Source organism: Hippopotamus amphibius, chromosome 5 (assembly GCF_030028045.1).
Source record: "Hippopotamus amphibius kiboko isolate mHipAmp2 chromosome 5, mHipAmp2.hap2, whole genome shotgun sequence".
Lineage (NCBI taxonomy): Eukaryota > Metazoa > Chordata > Mammalia > Artiodactyla > Hippopotamidae > Hippopotamus > Hippopotamus amphibius.
The window spans coordinates 18,858,695-18,879,106 of NC_080190.1; the positions used below are offsets into that span (position 1 = coordinate 18,858,695).

Below are 20,412 nucleotides of genomic sequence, written 5' to 3' on the forward strand. Positions count from 1 at the left end.
GCTAGCTGGGGCGCAAGTGAAGTGGCTCAGAAACATGCATTGAGGATGTTGTTATTAATAGTTAATGGCTGCTGAGTATTGACAGCTTTCAAGGGGAAGCCACATGGCAGGACAGATTAGCCCCAGTCCTTTGCCCAAGCACACAGCCAGCTGGAAGGTGGATGGCAATCCTTCTGTTGCAAATACTTATGGATGACTGAATGAAATAATGAAATAAAAAGATGTCTAAGTGAGTCATCTGTGGCAAGTAGTAAACATTTTCAGGCTGGCGAGTTTCATCTTATGTAAGAATTAATGTGAAGGAAGCTGATTTATAATGGGTCTGCACATTGTTTCAGGGGAACATTCATGGATGTGATAGTGGGATGGTAAATCTAACCTCTGAGTCCTAATAACATTCTATTTTCCAGATGAGCTCAAGGTTTGTCATATTACAGACCTGGAAAGCATAAATGGTATTATGTTTGTATATACAAATAAAAATCAATTCATTTTCCAAATGTTTAACTCATTCAGGAAGACACACACCACACACACCACACACACACACACACACACACAAATAGATTCCAGCTAAATCAACAATGTTAGCAAAGCTCTTTTCGCTTATCAAATCAGGATACATTAAGTTCAATAAAGGTGCTTGACTTATAAATCTACAAATAACCAGTTATTTTCCTAAGCTGCATTTTGATTTATCATCTGAGGCAACATTTCCTGTTCTTTTATAGTGGCTTTTTGTAACTTTCCCCTTAAGTAGAAGGAAGTAGTACATCTGTAAATAAAAATATCTCAATAAACTATATCCTCTTGACTATAAAAGGACTACATTTTGTTTCTGTGAAAATGATCATAGAACAGAAATGCTGACCAGAAACCTTTTCTTCCATGATGTTTTTTGACAAAAGACTGGAGGCTGTATTTTCTTACAGACTTGACATCCTGAAAGGAGACCTGTACAAAACACTAGAGATAAACCTATTGTAATTTACTGCAAACCATTTAGCAGTCTCTACTCCCGGAATATTTCGAGCCATTTGTGGGATCATCTTCTCAAATCTACCACTCTACTTCACCATACTGGAAGAAGGAAAACAGTTCTGGGTTTCTCATGTCCTACGAGCACAGCCGTATCTCAAAGCCAAGTCTGAGGCTGCCCCAACTCATGTCCCCTAGCAACTCTGCTAATCTGACCTGGCTATGAAGGCTAGGAAGCTGGGGTTCCCTATCAGGCTGTTTACTTAACACATGTCACATCTAAAATAAGGATTGCTTTAGCTGAAAAAGCAAGTCATTTATAAGTGCGCATTTATAAGGGCAAAAGTCAAGGCAACTGTGCAAACCACTTGTCAACTTATTTAGAGGAAATTGTGTAATCAACTTAACATACCAGTTAGCCTTTACCTGCAAGGTCAAGCTCAGAGTTCCTGTATGTCACCACACTGGCCTATTAATCACTCTGCAGGAAATTCCGCATTTTTCTTTAGATTAAACTATAGAAAGTAGAGTGCGAACAGAATCTAGAGAGGATTTCCTATTCGTTTCTTTGTTTCCTCTGGCTTGGTTGATGTTTCATGATTTAAAATTTTTTTGACTTGCTTGCTACAGAATTTAAAATAGGTTCAAAATGATATATTTCAATATGCATTGCTAAAGGGAGTTTTATCGCACAAAGGTAGATCTAGGTATTTGATGGCTGGGTGCCAACTTACTGCTGTAGATTCCAGGTGGAGATAGAAAGCACTGACACTGTTGAACAAGTAACAGATCTTTCATTCCAAGGGGGAAAAAAAAAAGGACATAAGCTACTAAATTTAAAACCATTTCCCCTTCTTTTCATGCTGCCAAAAAAGTCCAGATATGCGGTTTTTGAAGACATCCTAATTGGAGGCATGAGTCTCTTAAAAAAAAAATCACCTTGAAATACCTTTAATTTTTTTACCTGAAACTGTCTTTATTTTGCCTTCATTTTAAAGCAGCTTGATTGAGGTATAATTCATATACCATGCAATTTACCCATTTAAAGTATAAAATTCAATGGTTTTTTAGTATATTCACCAAGTTGTACAGCCATCATCACAATCAATTTTAGAAAATTTTCATCCCTCCAAAAAGAAACCCCATACCCATTAGCAGTCACCCTCCATTTCCCCTCAACCCCTCCAGCTCTAGGCAACCACTAATCTACTTTCTATTTCTATAGATCTGCCTATTCTGGACATTTCATACAAATGGATTCATATAATACACAGTCTCTTGTGTCTGGCTTCTTTCACTGAGCATGTTTTCAAGGTTCATCCAGGTTGTATTAGTATTTCATTCCTTTTTATGGCCAAATAACATACTGCATTTTATTTATCTATTCATCAGTTGATGGACATTGGGTTGTTTCTGCTGTTTGACTATTATGAATACTGCTGCTCTGAACATTCATGTGCAAGTTTTTATATGAGTGTATATTGTCATTCCTCTTGGATATATATACCTAGGAGTGGAAACGCTGGTTCGTATGGCATCTCCATGTCAAGCATTTTAAGGAACTATCTAACTGTTTGACAAAGTGGCTTTGCTATTTTACTTTCTCATACGCAGTGGGTGAGGGTTTTGATGTCTCCATATCTTCGTCAACACTTGTCATTGTCTGTCTCTTTTATTTTAGCCATCCTACTGGGTGTGAAGTAGTATCTCACTGTGGTTCAAATATTTTAAAGGAAATGTTCTGTATTTCTGTATTATCTTCTCCTGGCCAGTACTACAGACACCAACCACTGTATGATTGTGGTGTCCTGTGTAGCAGACAAGATGGAAGGAAGTGCCGGAAACAAAGTACACAAGAAGTCAGCTCAGAGACTTGGGATGGTCGGCGTCTTATCCTGAGTCTGCAACATTCTGAATTTGTAGACATATAGAAACATAAAATGACTAGACCACTTGCAAAGGCCATCCAAAGCCACAACTTCTTTTGTTGTTGTTTGCTATTTTCATTGCCTGATTTACTTTAGAATAGATTCAGTCTTAACTGCAATGTGTGATTTTAAAAAATGATTAATTTTGCTTCTGAAGAGCCATTTGTAGCTACTGTTCTATTTGAGTAGCTTCCACGCTTATGTTTCCACTTTCTGGGGGGCTTGGACTCAGCAACCAGAAAGATAATCCTCCTTTGTGGACATTCCCACAGTTAACTCCACACACATCTGGATGGCAGTTCAATAGTCCCCTGTTATTCAAACAATTTGTAATCACACATACTGTGTGTCAGCTTACAAGCCAGGGTGTATGGCTTTTCAGTATTCCGTAGCACGCAGCACGCACAATTTACAAATAAAATAAAAATCTACAGCAAAGACAACGGCACATTCTTCATTGAATAACTGAGTAAAAAGAGCGTCTCTGTTGAAAGACAAGACATCACTTATTATTTTGACGGTCAATGAAAAGAGGTACAGAAAACCATATTTCATCTGTTAAGTCTCTTAACATGGGAGAGTTCCATATCTTTAGCATTGCAGAATCTGGAGCCATATGTTTCTTTAAGCTGGGCTCAAAGCAGAGATGGCCAAACAACCACCAGCAGTACGAGACGCAGATAACAAAATTCTCCAGGCTTATCCCTCTAAGTCACGGTAGACAGGGGGGAGAATGGGAAGGATGCACATCTCACCAGGGTCAATTGCTTTTCTCGTTGCTTTCAGCCGGGAGGATGCTGGGAGGCAGGAGTCGAGTCCAACTCCCCAAGTGGCTAACAGTTTTGGAAACCAGGGGTTTGATAAGGCCAGAGGAAGTGAAGCCGAGCTTGTCTTGAGAAAGAAGGGCTGGGGACAGGCTCTCCACATGCACAGCCATTGAGACCCCAGACGAGCCACTGAGATGACAAGGTGGCAGAAACAGCATGCCAACGACCGATCATCATGGGATAGGGAGGTGTTGGGAAACGCAACCAGAGGCGCAGCTGTGCAACATTCCACCTGCCCTGCCTGCCTGGCTGCATGGTGGCCCCCGACCCTGAGGGGCTGCGTGCATCATTGGGAATCCGGAGCCAGTTCAGAGCATGTTCAGGCCATGGCAGATGTTGAGGCCTCACTGTGGGATCACTCAGCCAGGTCACCGCTTAAGTCTGTAAGACTTGGACCAGATGACAAAGCATTTCTTATCCATGAGGGTTTCCCCCAGGGTTTCCCCACTGGCTTTTTGCCCGCAATGCCATAACTTGACTTCCAGGCTCTGCTGAAAGCTTCTTAGCAGAGAACAACCCCAAGTCCAAGGTAAACACAGTTCTGTCATCTTATAAACTCAACAAGCTTGTAAGAAAATAGCCATTAAGATTCAGGTGGCTCAAGGGAGGAAGAAACTGTCACTGTTTAATCAGGTTGTACTGGGGGTGAAAAGATGAGTTTCACATTGAACCTCGCATGTCTTTTTCACTCTCCATCCACAAAATATTAATTCCTTTCATATTTCAGGTATCTAGTCATTTCCCCCTGCCCCGTATATTAGGCATTCATTGAGCCAGGAAGAGCACAGCCTTCTGGAGATATAAAGAAAAAGGAAGCACAATGCCTGTTTTCAAGGATCTCACGGCCTCAGAGGAGAGCCACATCAGCACAGAATAATTTATACCATGAACTGATAAAGGGGAGACAGAGGACAGTGAGAGGCCCGCAGGGAAGAATGGTTATTCCGCCTGACGGCTTGGGGGAGCTTCCCGAGAGAAGGTAAGATTTAAGGGGGGGGGCCTTGCCAGGTGACTGAGCTCTACCTGGATGAAGGGAGGTGCAGGCAGAGAGAACATTCTGGATGCTCTGCCAGTGACCACTCGCTTTACTGAGACTGAGGCCTCCCGCGTAGGACAAGGAATCAGCCTGGCTAGAAACCAGGTGAGAAATCTCAACTCCCTTCCCCTACTCCACTCTCGGCGTTCCGTTCACCCCAGGAGCTAGCAAGGGAAACAACTGGATTGGGGTGCAGTGACAAACCCAAACTTCACTAACCAGCCAGAACATTCACGTTGATCTCGGGACACTGGTGGACTTTCAGGGCGGCCTCACGGCCACGCCTAGATCTGCCCACTGGGGCGCAGACCTGCATCTTTGGCTCTCTCCCTCACACCCGCTGGAAGGCAACAATGCTATGGCTCGGGTACCAGACCCACAATAAACAGGAAGAGCAAAAAGAGCTGCAAGAAAAATGACTCAGCAATAGAAAATCATCAGTTTATTAAAAAAAAAAATCTTTTTTTCTTTTTTGATCTCCAGAAGTATGTCCTGAAAGGAAGGCAACCACAGACAGCTTTAATTTGCCAGATCACTGTAGGTCTCAGTGACCTTGACAGTCATCTTCACATGGATGGAGTGCCCTTGTTCTATTTTGGAGGTACCACTGCGTTTCACACATAGAGGCTTTGCCTTAAGATCACAGAGCTGGATTGAGACCTTACGGGCCGTCCCTGCCACCTCCCGCGAATGCAGGCTCCTCACTCACAATGTACCTAAAATACTGCATGCCCTGTCCCAGGCATCCCAGGGAACAGAGGATGGGGAAGAGACTTTCAGAATTCAGCCTTGTTATTTTGCTAGGAACATTTTCTTTCAGTTCATTTTTTAAATCATTTTTTAGTTCTCTCCTTATGCGACAAAAATGAATAATCCAAATCTCATTGGAGTTTCTCCTTTGAAAAATAATTGTCAACTATTGAGCAGGCTTCTCCTTTGATCATTATAGAACCACAGAGTTTCAGGGTAGCAAGAGCCCAACGAGTCATCTAGAACCACAGCACATTTGATGCCTATATCCCCTGTGATAAGCATCCTTGGTAAGTAGCCAGGTACTTTGTATATAAATCCTTCCACCAACATCATCTCACTACTCATCTTCCATTCAGGACAGCTCTCTCACTGAGAAAGTGCTCTCATTTTAAGCCACAATATGCATTCCAGTAATCTCCACCCACTGGTCCTGGGTCAAGCCTTTGGGGCCACAGAGATAGGTTTAATGATTTTTCTACAGAACAGCCCTTGTGAAAGTTGAAGAGAATTTATGTAGTATTTCTCACCGTCTCTTACCTCTGGATGCACCCCAGTTTGGAAAGAAGTCCCTAATTTTGGAATTTATAAGAGTCTTTGTTTTCTTATCAAAGATGCTTTCAGAGTCATGTCCTTCCTAGCATTCAATTTCTGTCTTTGCTGCTTGTTGCAATCAATATAACTCCTCCTTCATTCATCCCTCTAATCTAGCCATCCATCTATTTACCCACCCAGCCATCTATCCCTTCACCTAAACACCCATCCAGCCATCCATCCAATACTTATTGAGAACTTACCACATGCAAGGCACTATTCCAAGGACCAGGGTTAGACTAGAGAACAAGATAAACAAGGTGTCTGTCCTTGCATAGCTTACAACCCAGTGGAGGCATCTCACAACAATCAAGTAAATAATTGAAGAAAGAGAATAAAGTACAAGATACGAGGCAAGGTGGACAGGGAAAGCCTTTTCAAGGACTGACATTAAACTGAAACCTGAAGGAAAAGAAGGAGCCAGCCAAGTTAAGATTTAGAGGAAGAACTTTCCAGGAACAGAATAGCAAGGGCAGAGAGAGTGCACAAGAGTGAATGGAGGTCAGTTGGGACAGAAAGAATGGTAGGAGATGGAGTCTGAGAGGTATGCAAGCATCGGAATGTGTGTGTGTGTGTCTGTGTGTGTGTGTTTAAATCACCACTCAGAACAGAGTCACTGGCGAATTTGGCTCTACCTACTTGTAGCAATAGCAATCAAATTAGTTGATCCCTGTCTCTCTGTGGCCCATAAGTATGTTGCTTTCCTCCAGAATTTCAATTAAAAAGGTCTTGTAATACATCAGTGGAGTGCTATAGGGGACTCAGTGACCGGGCCGGCAGAATATTAATTTCAACTGAGTTGCAGGGTTCCTGAGCAGTCCGGAAAGAACAAGGGAGTTAAACCCAAAGCCAACTCACATGAACTCAAGAACAGGCTTTGTGTGTTCTAACCAATTACACCTCCTCCGCTAGTTTTTAAAAGCTTTATTTATGAAGCCCATATTGAAAATTAAACATTTATTACCATTTTTTGAAGGTGAGGTATAGAACTTGGCAAAGTATTGATGAATAACTTGTGGATGGCTGGTGTAAGGAAACCAGTTTTGAACCCAGCTGTAAACAATGCATCGGCAGAGGGTTTCAGCTATTTGCAGGTTCAGAGCTTGCCAATTTGTAATTAGTTGCAGATTTTCAATTACTTCTCAGCAAACAAAATTGTTTTATTTGCATTGTTTACTTGGCATTTAATTTAAAAAGAATCCAGTGGATTATTCTTAAAGACAGTGAATTTGGAGGGTTGGAATAAAATAAATAGATAAATTTTTGAGTAGCCCTACATCTATAATTTTGTTTTGAGAGATATCAGGGTACAGAACTTGGCCTAAATTCAATCAACTCTATCACACAATCCCAAAATGCCTCCTGTGCAATTTGTCAAAAAGAAGATTTTTGGCAACTGCATATAAAACTCTTGAGATTTGTAATGAAGAACATAACCTGTGGAGGGAAAAAAAAAAAAGCAAAGTTGCATTTTCTGCTAATTGCAACTGGTAAACCATTGTGAGTAACTTTGAGAAGATGAAAATAATTTTAAATGTTAGTCTTTGTTACTTTACATCAGATTGGTTCTCTCCATGACTTAGGGCTCCTTACAGGCCCATACTTTTTTCTTTGGAGAAGAAACTTCAAATCATTCAACAAAATATTGATTGAGGACCTACACAGTAGTTGGTGCTAGAGTTACTACCAAGCGAGTAAGAGAAGATTTCTGCTCTCAAGATTAGAGTTTAGTGGGAAAGGACAGAGCTTTACAAAGAAAGAACCCTTCTTAAAGACTGGCTGTAACGCGTATTATGACAAGTAAAAAGCTATGGGATTGGAAAGGAGGAATTCATTCTGACTCGCAGATGAGGGAAGGCGAGAAGGTAAAATGCAACAGGGTGAGCAGGAGGGATGGGTTCCTGCAGTGGCAAGAGGGGGCGGGCGTGGGGGGAAGGAAGGCATTTCAGGGAGGGAATGGGACGCAGAAAGGCACGGAAGAGGGAGCGTGCGCCTTGGTCAGAGACCCGTGAGCAGTGTAATGCAGCGGACAGATGTGGTGTATCAGGCAGGGATGGGAATGAGGGCAGAGGGAGGGGAGGACAGACGGCAGACAGCCTGGGCCAGCACAGGAAGGAGCTGGAACTCTGTTCTGATGGTGGAGGGGAGCCACTGAAGAGTTGAGCTGGGCAGTGACAGGATCAGGCGGATCTGGGTTTGAGAAAGACCAGCCGGGGAAGGAATGGTCTTTGAACAGAGGCAGGAGCGGTAAGAGCATAAACGAGAAGTCACCTGAGGTATTTCAGATAGGCAGTCATCAGAACCTAAGGAACACTCCTAAAGACTATAGGAGTGAGGGAGGACATGGGTCCAAGCTGATTCCCAGGCTTCTTTAGACGGTAACGCCATTATCCAAGACAGAGAACATGTGAAGAAGAATTTTGATGGAGTGAGAGTGATACACACACACACACACAGAGAGAGAGAGAAAGAGAGAGAGAATGCCACAGTAAAAGACTACGGCAATCCTCAAAAACATTATGCTAAATGAAAGAAGTGTCAGTCATAAAAGGTTCTGTATGATTCTATTTATATGAAATACCCAGAGTAGGTGAATTCAGAGAGACAGAGGCTAGGCGGAATGGGGAGTTTCTGCTTAACGGGGACAGGGACTTCTTTCTGAGGGACGAAAATGTCTGGCACTAGATAGAGGTGATGGTGGCACACGTTGCGAATGTGCTGAATAACAATGAATGACGTTCTTGAAAATGGTTAATTTTATGTTCTGTGAATTCCACTTCAATTGAGAAAAAGAGAAGAGGAAAAACAAACGAAACCAAAACAAACCCTCCCCAAACACCATGGCAATCCATGGACCCTCATATTCCAGAGCTGCACATGCCTAGAACCGCCTCTTAAGCCCAAAGAGCACGAACACAGAGAGGGAGGGCATGTTAGTGCCCATTCCTTGAGGGCAATTGTCTCTTGGGCTCCCAGCGGACACCCTCCTTCCTAGCTGCTATTCTGCACATTTTCCTTGGAGGGCCTGGGCTGCTGGCTTTGAGAATGTTTAATTTGCAAGAACCTTATTCTTTGTAGGTGTATCCTCTGCTTGGGCCATCCGCCTTTACTATGTCAAACTCTGGCTGACCTGGGAGTGTGAGTACTCCATCTGTCCTGTGGGAGACATATTTGGGGGAGGGGGAGGAAGCAAAGCACGTAGAGAGAGGAGCATGTAGGTCAGGAAACAGTAAGGAAAACTTTCTGGCATGAATATTGGTCCTCGGCAGCCCTGGGGGAACAAAGGGCTCCCTGAGGTTCAGGGCATCATCAGGAAGATGAATTAACATTTGTAAAGGCCACACACAATGCGAAAGGCCCAGTAATGGATCTCGAAAAGCTGGAGTCCTTGTTTTCCAGAAGGGTCATGAAATAAGGAGTGGAAAATATTCCCTAGAAGACAGAGCTGGATGACCTCGGCCATGAGGAACACTGCAAAGAAACGACTGGGCTTGTCTGGGATTCTCTTCATTCTCAAGTTGAATCTGATCTGACAGATGTGGTGAGTAATTAAACCCTTGTCCATTCATAGTCTGAACGCTTGCACTGCACAGAGAATGGGGCAAGAATAATGAGAGGCACAGCCCCTCTGGGACTATTCAGGAGGGCTCAAATTTGCATGGTCACATGAACCCGAAGGAAGTGGAGTATGCTGGCCCGGCCAGGAAGTGGAGACCGCCAGAGCTTTCTGATTTGCATAAATCATAGGGCTGGAAGGCAGAGGGGCTTAAGGGCTCTCAAAGAACGCCAGGTGTAGCTGCCTTCCCCCCAGCTCGGTACATTTTTGTAGCTAGATGCCTACTCACAAAGGCTGTATAGGAAATTTAACGGGTGATGTCATTTGTTCAAAAGTTTCGTCAATATGTATCAGTAAGTTTCCCCCAAAGGTGATTTTCACAAGCAACATTGCTACACAGCCTTTTAATGAATGGGTTCTTTTAATCACCTTGAAAAAAAGGTGATGTGGTAAGGGGTAATGCATTTTTTGATGATTACCACTGTCAAACAATTTCTAATTGTGTGACAAGGTGCTTAAGAATTGTTTATGAAAAAACAGTTAATGCCTCTCAGAAAGGATTACATCCTTTTTAAGTTTCAAATGAAGGCTACCAATTAATTAATCCATTTACATAAAAATGTCTTGGATCAGCTACCTGCAAAGATAAAGGATGAAATCTATCCTCTAATTGGAAGAAGAAAAACTGCTATAAATATGTGGTAATAAACATATAGAAGTACTGTACAAAAAGTAAATAGAAGTCTTTAATTAAAAACTAAAATGTCAAAAATTTCATTTTATTCTAAACAATATTAAAAATGTTGGTGATGTCATATACTTTGTCGAATAACTTCTCTTTAAATATGGCTTTCCAGCTACACCGTTTTACTCAGTTTTCTTACTGGAAGTCATGCCAAAATTACACAGTGGTTTTAGACCGGATATAAATCTGCCTTCAGTTTTTTTCCTCCTATATAGCTGACTTCATGGTATCTCCCAGATTCACAGACATCAGTCAACAGAGCTTGATTAAGGCATTCAAATCTTTGCCCCCGTTGGTTCTGAACGAGTCCTACACTTGATACAAACAGTCATTACAGACCCAGAATGGAACAAAGAAGGCAGATATTTACTAGTGAAAAACTGAAGTTGCTTAATCACTTTAATATATATAATCAGGTGGAAATTACACATTGCCCAGGCTAATTACATATAATTTCTTGGCATTTGGTATAAATTATTGGGACTATATCAGGGAAAACAAATAAAAAGATTCTTCTTTATAGCAGAATTTTCACTGTAAAATACATCTCAGATGAAATCCCATCTTTCTAGTATCTCTTCTTAATTTTTTGATGACAAGTTCGTTTTCCCTCGTGTTTTCCAAGCTGAGGCTGAACTGTCATTTTGCAGTTGGAATTGGTCTTTTCAGGGTCACTTGCTGGATTTATTGACACAGTGGCTGAGTAAAAAGCTGAGAAGAAAAGTGGAAAGGGAACGAGAGAGAAAAGAGGAGAGAATAAAAAAGGCGAGAAGATGAGGAAAGGAGGAAAAAGAGAGGAGAGAGAGAACATGGAGGAAACAGAGAAAGAGGTTTAAAAAAATCCTAAAGGTACAGGTTGTGATCAATAGGAAGGAGAAAGGTTCAGTCTCAGAGACTGATAAGAAATGAACTGCCAATGTCAACAGGTCACCTGTCACAGGGGCTCCATGTGTTGGTGGACTGGCAGGAACTGACACCCAGGCACGCAGGCTCTGCATCAGCCCTCACTCTAAATGAATTCAAAGGTACCTCTTGTAGTTACTCTTTGGACAGACAGGTTCAAGCCACAAGGTGACTATCCATTAGCAGGGCCCAGTCTCTGCTTTACAAAGGTGTGTGAGGGAAGGATTTATCAATAAACTCCGAGAGAAGCATTCTAATAAGTAGAAATAAAAAACTTAAGTTCTAGCAAAGTCTTTAAGGATGCAGAAAAACAAGGGTCACACAATGGAGGAAACCTACGGTTTACCAGTGGCTATAATCTCTCTCCCTTACCAAGCCCATATCCACCTTCAAAATAACCCAGCTAGTTCATGAGACCTTCTAAGGAGCTCAGTGCCACTTGTACAAATGGCTAGCGTTATTTTCAGGCTGTGTTGCCGAGAAATAGGTCAATGAAACCCAGGTCCAGAGAAGTTAAATAACTCATCCCAGGTGATGCTGCTGGGGAAAGACGTCCTGATGCTGAGGTTCCTGGATTTGAGGTCAGTATGCCCAACCCTTGACCCTTGAACTTTCTGGAGAGTATCAGGTTTGCTACCCACAAAAAGAGTTGGAGGAACTCTCTAGAATCACAGCCAGGCCTGACCCTTCGCAGTACTGCTGCAGCCCCAAGAAGGTACAAGCAAGTATTTTTTTATAGGTTACATCAAAGGTGTCTAGCCCACGATTAGCCAATTTTCAAGTGGAGTGTGTGGACCTGATGTGTCTTAATTGCTGTGCATCCCCATCAATGACAACGTACCACATCAATGACTACGTACCACCATAGGGGTTAACTTGTTAGAGGGTATTTTTGTATAGATCCCTTGGAAATGTGCACCAATCTGTGCTATTACTTCTTGTTGCTTCTGTTGTGTATTTTGTGTTTTGTTTGTTTTGTCTTGGGCTGCACCGTGCGTCTTCCTGGATCTTAGTTCCCTGACTAGGAATCAAACGCGGGCTCCCGGCGGTGGAAGCACAGAGTCCTAACCACTGGACCACCAGGGAAATCCCCTGTTATGTATTTTGAATACGCTCAGTTTCATGGAGGGAAAGTCTTCCTAAGATTCTATACAGCGATGGAACCTCTTCAATTGTAAAACTGAGACAACTCCAATCTTTGCAGATTAAAGATAAGCACTTTGCTTGGCATAAAAAAAAGTCCCACAATAGGTGGTAATTATCACAATTATTATCGCAGAAAAAGAAGTGTAAGTAGTTGTTTAAGGCTACGAGAACAGCTTTATTTTCATATTTTTCTTCCCAGAGGTTTAAACTATTCAGGTCTGTTTGCATTCTTTTTGGTCTGTGCTGATAGCAACACGTTATTTAAAGAGTGTTAGAAAAGTTAATCCAAGAGAAACATACATTTCAAGTCACTGACCTCTTTAAATGACACCTTTTTCATTAATTATTACCTTTCAGTGATAGTGCTGTGGCCAGTTTCTAGTCTCTCTGATGGCTTATGTGAGTTTGAGGATAAAAAGTGGTTTAGAACCTTCCTAGCCAAGGAGCAAAAGAATCTCTCTTTTTAAACTTTTAAGACAAAAGCAAAAACAAACAAACAAACAGACCCCTAAAGGCCAGTATGATTGTTAAAGCTGAGAAGTTAGACAGACCTGGTTCCCAGACTAGCTTGGCCACTTATGAGAGACATGATCTGAGTAAGTTGTTTCCTTACTTATAAAACAGAATAATAACAACACTTATCTTTTAGGGCTATTGCGAAGGTTTTTAAAAATCCACTAATATAAAGGGCTTAGCCCATGCCTGGTACATAGAAGTGCTCTACAAATGGTTACCATAATCATGCTACTATCAGTAACCATTAAACTCCCATATAGGAGTCAGGGCATTGGTGCAGGCAATGTTTATTGGTAGATATTGATGGAGAACACTAGGGGTAACCAAAGCCCCATTTACCCCAATTCTCGCTCTCTTTATGGGTACATGGTGTGATTCTATTTTTTCTCTTCCACTTCAGGAAATTCATTTGTACTTGAAAATAGTCACTAAGCTGAGCCCTTTGTGATATATGTGTTTAAAAAATGTGGTGGTGACACTTGGGGTTATCAGTCTTTTTATTTGTGAAGACAAAGGTCATATCAGACTTCAGCAATTGTGTATTTTCTGGGCCCACATGCTATGAACAAGCTCCTTTATCCCCTTAGGGCCCCGTGCACGGTAAGCAGACATTTTTTTTTTTTTGGTCTTTCTTCTCATGAGCTAGAGAAAACAGCCTGTATTATTGTGAAAGGATGTTAAAAAGCAAAATTATTTCCAGAAATTTCTAGTTTGCTTAACAGTTGTGGATAAATACAAACCAGGTGTCACTCTCCCACACAGACCCCTACACCATCTACTGCTGATCTCATCAGCTGTGTGAGGTATCCTCAATTTCCCTTCTTCTCTTGCTACTGGAAGATACTATTTCTGATTCTACTCCATTTAAAAAAGACAAAGGAAGGAAGGAAGGAACAAAGAAAGAAAAAGAAACAAGAGAAAAAAATAGAGAAAGAATAAGGAAGGGAAGGGGAAGGAAAGGAAGGAACGAAGGAAGAAAGAAAGAAAGAACGTCTATCTCAAGCAGGGACTGGCTCCACAGAACCTGAGAAGTTGTCCTGAGGTAAAACCCCTTTCTCTGGTAAGCGAGGCAGCTGGTGACCTGGAGCCACACTGTCCCCTCAGCAGCTCCTGTTCATGTCACAAACGTGCTGCACAGTGTCAGGGCGGCTGCAAGGCGTGCTGGGAGCGTGGTGCGGGCTGTACCGGGGCCAGGGGATAGGGGGTAAGGTTGGGGTTGGGGAGGGCAGGGTCCTACTCAGGTTGGTTGGTCCTCTGGCTGCCAGGAGTCTTGAGAGCTAAAGATGACCTTTCACAAGCCCACTTTTTAAAGACAGGATTTTGGATTCCTTCAAAGAGTGCATTTTACTAATTCTGGATCTTCAGGGAAGGTAGAAAGAGATGATAGGAAGGGGAAAACTGGGCATAGAGTGCACTACTGTGTCTTTTTTTCTTTCACTTATAAAATCTTATTCTGAAGATTACATGATTGTTTTCCTGCTGTCAGTTTTATTACACTTAGGCTGCTCTACTGCAGGGTGGTTTTTCTGCCCTGAAAATGGACCACATCTGTTACTATGACTTGTTAATTCACGTGGTCTGTACGCTGAAATACAAACCATCCGAAAGCTCATGACTTCCACAGCAAGGACCAGCTAGTTAATGTTACTCTACTTACTCCATGTTCTAGGAGACTTTCAGTAAAGAATGACTGCTTATAATTCATTCCCTATCATATTTTCTTCATGTACGCAACTTCAACTCCTTAGGGATCGTGTGGATTCTTTTTCTGCAGGGTTTCATTAGGGAAAGAATGTGGCTTCTCTCTTGGGAGAGCAGTTTTGCTCTGCTCTGTCTTGTTTCAGCAAAGATTTACTGAGTGCCTACTGTGTGCCTTGTTCTAGGTAAGCATGGCAGAGGCAGACGATGAGGAAGACAGGCTCAAACAACACAAGAGCAGGCTACGCAAAGGCATTTTGGGTTTCACTGCCGTTGCTTCTCAGACAATCTCAGATGAAGGACCAATTCTTGCTTCGGTGTTTGATCTCCAAACTTCTGAGGACTAATATGGAGTCCTATTCACGTGACAAGACACGTGCATGTGTACTCAACAGCACCCACAATGGTTTATGTGCTGTTCAATGAGACCAGTCCATGGACCAGGTGCTTGGATGTCGTGTCAATGGCAAATAGCCATAAATGTTTTTCAATGCCTACTCTTGATTTCTACACTTACGACATCATAGGATAACAGCCAACAGTTCATGGACTGGCACCAGGAGTAGCTCCAGACCAAAGAATAAATAATGTTTAGTGAAGCAATTTAAAACTTCATGTTTTGTGCTTTTTTGTCCAGACTCCTGCCCCACCTCATGATCTTGCAGCCTCTACCAAGCCAGTGCAAAGCAGCACCTGGTCTGTGAAAACAAATTCAACTCCAAGATAGTCTGAAGTCCCTGAAGACCATGAGGCTGTCTATAAAATTTTGAGCGTACGTGCATTTTTCGAGGGAGAAGTTCCCTAGTTTTCATTGCATGTTCAAATGGGTACGTGGCCAAAAAAATGGTTCAGATAAACTAACTTCTCAACACTTTTTCATCACCCAGCAATTCTAGTTAAAAATTCCCACGTGCAACCGTCCATGATTCCCAGGAAAACACACGCACCTGAGGGGATTGCTGGTTTTCATGAAGCCTCCCCAGATCTGGTGACTGGGCTGACCATTTCCATGGTGTTTCAAAGCACTGCTGTTCTGGGTTAAGAAAGAGACTAGATTTGTCTACCAAAGGCTTGGATAGCAATAGGAGGTTAACTCTCTTCAAGAAATAAAATAAATAAATAAATAAATAAGTAAATAAATAAACAGTAGTCTGTAGAAAAAAAGGTACAGCTACTCTTCGGCAGTAGGGAAGTGAGTCCCACATTGGTGTCTTAGAAGCTCAAAGATGAGTGAGGGCATCCGACTTAGAAGGGAAGGATGGACAGATTGAGAGAAGAGGTAGGGTCTGGTTGGAGGAGAGGTGAGCGCTAGCTGTTACAAGTGTGTGTGGGGCGGGGAGTATCCAGGTGGAACCAGATACCCATAAAGAGCAGGAATAATGAAATATCCAGGAACATGAGGTCACCATTCTGATGCAAACATAACCATTTTAACAAGGAACCTACACCTAGTGCCCAGACTGTGGTCTTTACATACAAGAAAAGTAACCAGGATTCCTTGCAGAAATAGTTGATTCCAGATTTGGGCCATGAGCCTGGGGTACCTTGTCCTGCCAGAAAAAACTATGGGAATTAAGTTAAAAGGTGACCAGAGGCATCTAGAAGGGACTCCCACTGATGAAAGATGGACTATTTGAGCAGCAAAAAAGAGTAATAACTACAGTGGACTGAAGCATATGAAACAGATAAAATTCTAAGTGTTTATAACAATATTCAACAGCAAACAAGACCCACTGGTCACTTTTGGAGGTTGCTGGGGAAACTTAATATTCTGAAAATTGAAAAATCAATGGAAAGGCTTTGATGCTGCTTCTCTTGTATGAACTGTATTTCAGAGTAACCCAATAGCTGATAATAAGTTCTTTTATATAGAATAATAGCTAATAAATGCAGAAAAAACGGTAGAATTGAGAATCTCCATTTGGTAACCTTTAATGGACGTAGACAGTGATTATTAAGTTAGTAAAACTACTAGGTTACCAGGTAGATAGACAACTTCATAATGGATGAATCAGGCTGACCATATCTGAACCCACTGATCAATCTTGACATCAGTAAAAGTTGTTATGCCTCCCGATGTGATACAACTGAACCTGGATTTCCTTAAGTCTTCACAGCTAACCACTAATTTACAGGAAGTATGGAGGAGAGAGGAACATGTCAAACAGCACAGTGAAGATGCAACAGGTCAAATACATAACATGGACGTTTTTACAGGACGATCTTCAACAAATAAATACTACAAAACCAGGAGGAATATCTTATAACAGATTAAAAGAGGCTTAAGGCTGGGTCAGCCAAATGCAACAGGTTCATCTTGTTTGGATCCTGATTCAAACTGCTCAGTTGTTTGTGGACGTTTGTAAAACAATCAGGGAAAACTCAAACTGGACAGAGCATGCAATCATTATTAAATTTGTTAGGTGTGATAAGGGTATTGCAGTTAGGTTTTTGGAAAGTTATGCTGTATGTACTAGAGCTACATACTAAAGTATTTACGGTTGGAATTTGCTTTCAAATAGAAAAAGGAAAAAGGGAAGGGAAAGAAAACAAGAATGGCTAAATGTTAGTAACTGTGAAAGCTGGGTGTTGGGAGATGGGAGTTCACTACACTATTTTTTCTCTGTGTGCATTGTATACATTTCTGTAAGAAAGTTTTTTTGTTTGTTTTGGGTTTTTTTGTTTGCTTTTTTCATTATGTATTCTTTATTTTTATTTTTTTTAAGAACTTTCATTGAGATACAGTTAACAGACAATAAACTGCGTATATTTAGAGTGTACAATTTCGTATTTTTTTTCTTATTAGTAACGTATATATGGCAATCCCAATACCTGTTTGTTTTAAAGAGAGAGAATCTCACAGAAAATAAAGCAAGTTAAGACAGGCAAGCTGACGAAAAACACAATCCTTATCTACCGAGTCTCTGAATTCATGCCCACACTTGCCCAAGCACTGGGGTCTGAGGCCAAGCACTGGTCACATGAGGGAGTTCAATCTTCCCGGCCTCTGTAATGCTGGGTAACTAGATGCCTGGGAACTCATGGGGAGGGAGCAATTGTGCTGAGTCCACATCCCCAAGAGAGGTTGGGTGAGCTGTCTGATTGGTGGGAGGGGATGGAGGCTTCCAGGATCTACTCTGGGAGAGGCAAGGATGAGGACCCCAGCCATAGCCTAGCATCCTCTTTAACCTCATTCCCAGAGCAAATCCAAAACAAGTACCAACAGAACCGTGCCGTCTGGAATTCTATAATGCACCACTGGCAATATGCCATGGCAAGCAACCCTCAGACCTGTAGACAACTGGCATATTTAAGGCCACACACATCTTTTCTCCTGCTTTCTGTCTATCCTCTTATATGTTATTAATGCATGTAAAGAACTATAATAAATTTGGATTTGGAAGGGGTTTACTCAAAGGTAATAACACCATACTTGATACAAAAATGACCTATTGGGACCCGTAACATCTCCATGCCAGCTTTTTTCCATTAAATGACCACAACTAGCAAACAACTATTAACATGGGGACTTTGTGGGCTACAAAGATATGCAGTGTCTGCAATGGTGAGCCACAAAATGCTTATAGGAGAAAAGGGGAAAAAAACTAGTTTCTCACATAAGTTCTTGAGACAAAGATGTTATTCAGCTTTACAATCCTTTGAGCTCCTCCTAGGAATATTCCACCAATTTCCACAATTGCAGTTGGAGGCTGTCTTGATGGAAACTGTGTGCTAGCGAACCTGTAATATCCATGAAATGTCCACACTTGTCCTAAACCCCAGAGTCAGGCACTCTTGCTACTGTACCCTCAGTGACACTAGAGCCATGTCAAATTATTTCCTCAACTGAAAATTAAATAGAAACTATGCCTAATTGTGAACTTTAATTTTTCTCGGAGGCTGTCCCACACTCCCTAACTGTATTTACTTTTTTTGCATGACTAGCCACGGGCACTGGTGTTTGGAGCCATTGCTTCCTATTGAATACCAACCATGCTTTCTGAACCGCAGGTCCCATGGTGTAGCAGGGTGGGCGGCTGGAAACTGAGATTACCCTCAGGATTTCGGAGGTCAGCCTGCCATACACAGTGCATGCCTTTCCCAGTTATCCAACAGAAACCCAGCGTCACCCCTCAGTCCAGGCCCCTGGCTGGCCGAGCGCTTGTCTGTTCTGTGTGTACAACAAAGAGCTGGATAGAACTGCAGGAGGCTACCTGGTTTAAGCCTCAGCTTCTCGCAGAAAACGTGATGCATAACACTCTACTTCATTGGAAAGTTCAGAATCTGAGGGAGTAGGCTGCTGCTACAGTGGCTGAAAAGAGTCTTTAGTTTTCAAGTAAGGTCAGGTCCTGTTTGCAGCCTTGCACAGAGCAGACTGCTTTCTCGATAGGTGCTGAGTGCCTATGCCCAGAGCGCTACTGCTACAGCGACGGCTGCTAACAGCAGTGAAACGGCGATGCTGCGGATGCTGCTGGCAATGACTGTAACATCATAACGCGTTGTTTTTATTTCCTCTCTGGTCTTTACCTTAGCTTTTATTATATAAGTAGCATTATCATCTCCACTTACAAATTAAGAACCTGAGGCGCAGAGAGATGAAAACAATTTGCCCAAAGTCACAGAGCTAGTAAGTGGACAAAGCCAAGCTGTCTGGCTCTAGAGCAGCAGCGTGAACCACTGTGAGATACTGTCTCTAACCATACTTATGAGCTTTGGCTCTGCACTGATTCTCTGAATTCCAAAGAGTGGCCAAAATTACAAAGCAAATTTCCAGCGACTCAATTTGTCACTAAGTTTATGCTCACACTAGAGTATTCACCTTAACGCTGGTTTCATGGAAGAATCATCCGGAGAGCTGTTAAAATATACTGACGCTGGAAATCCACCCTCAGAGATTTGGATTCATTTGGTCTGGGGTGGGGCCTGGTCATCAGTGTTTTTAAAAAGCTCCCAGGAGATTCTCATGTGCCACCAGAGCTGAGAACCACTGGCTGAGACTGACAAACGTGCTTCTGAAGGGCTTTGTGAAAATGAAAAATAAAATGGACAGTGCTGCACACTTCCTCTCCCTCTTCCACAGTCACAAAGGACATATTAAAGGCTCATATTTAAACTTATTTGAATATGGAACCTCTGTTGTGCAGTGTCCATAAACGTAGATCAGAACTGCTGTTCTATTTGGAAACTAGTAATTCAAGTTGATAAATTTGGCTACTCTCTTTTAAACAGAAAACCCTGTACCTTTAACTGTGTGGGGTAAGAGTTTCGCAAAGTCTCTTTCTTCAATAACGATACAGAGGACCCCTTTAACCAGTTTATTCTCTTAACTAACAACGAAGATCTACAATCTCATAGTTGGAAGGGACTGTAAGTGCCTTCTCATTTCTCTTGACAACAATAACACACACACACACACACACAATGCAAAAATCCCTCTTAGAGCATCCTCCCAGATGGTCATCCAGCTCTAGCTTGAACAGTTCAATGACAAGAGACCTCACTCCTTCCCAAGACAACACATTGCATTGTTGGGCAGATCAAGACTTCTTTATATGGCTTCAAAATTGCCTCCTTATAACTTCTACTTGTTCATAGCTCTGTTGTTGTCTGGAATAATGGCATAAAGTCTCCTCTTCTTTCAAATGAGTGTCCTTCAGCACATCATTAAGGCGGAGCATGGTACACCAGAGGGAACACAGGGCTACACAGGAACCAAGAGACTTGGATCGGAGATG

General features: G+C 42.1%; 1 protein-coding gene across 4 annotated transcripts in view; it reads right to left on the reverse strand.

The window, feature by feature from the left end:
• The window catches only part of VTI1A (vesicle transport through interaction with t-SNAREs 1A), a 343,251-nt gene that overhangs the window by 69,211 nt on the left and 253,628 nt on the right, over positions 1-20,412 (reverse strand). Inside the window, exon 8 of one of the 4 annotated variants that reach the window (XM_057734148.1) lies at positions 10,973-11,125. The exons of the other annotated variants lie outside the window; for them this stretch is intronic. Within the exon in view, the coding sequence (XP_057590131.1) occupies positions 11,086-11,125 (40 nt within the window). The 3' untranslated portion in view covers positions 10,973-11,085. Of the gene's footprint in view, positions 1-10,972; positions 11,126-20,412 lie in introns of those variants that run through there. 4 annotated transcript variants of the gene reach the window in all.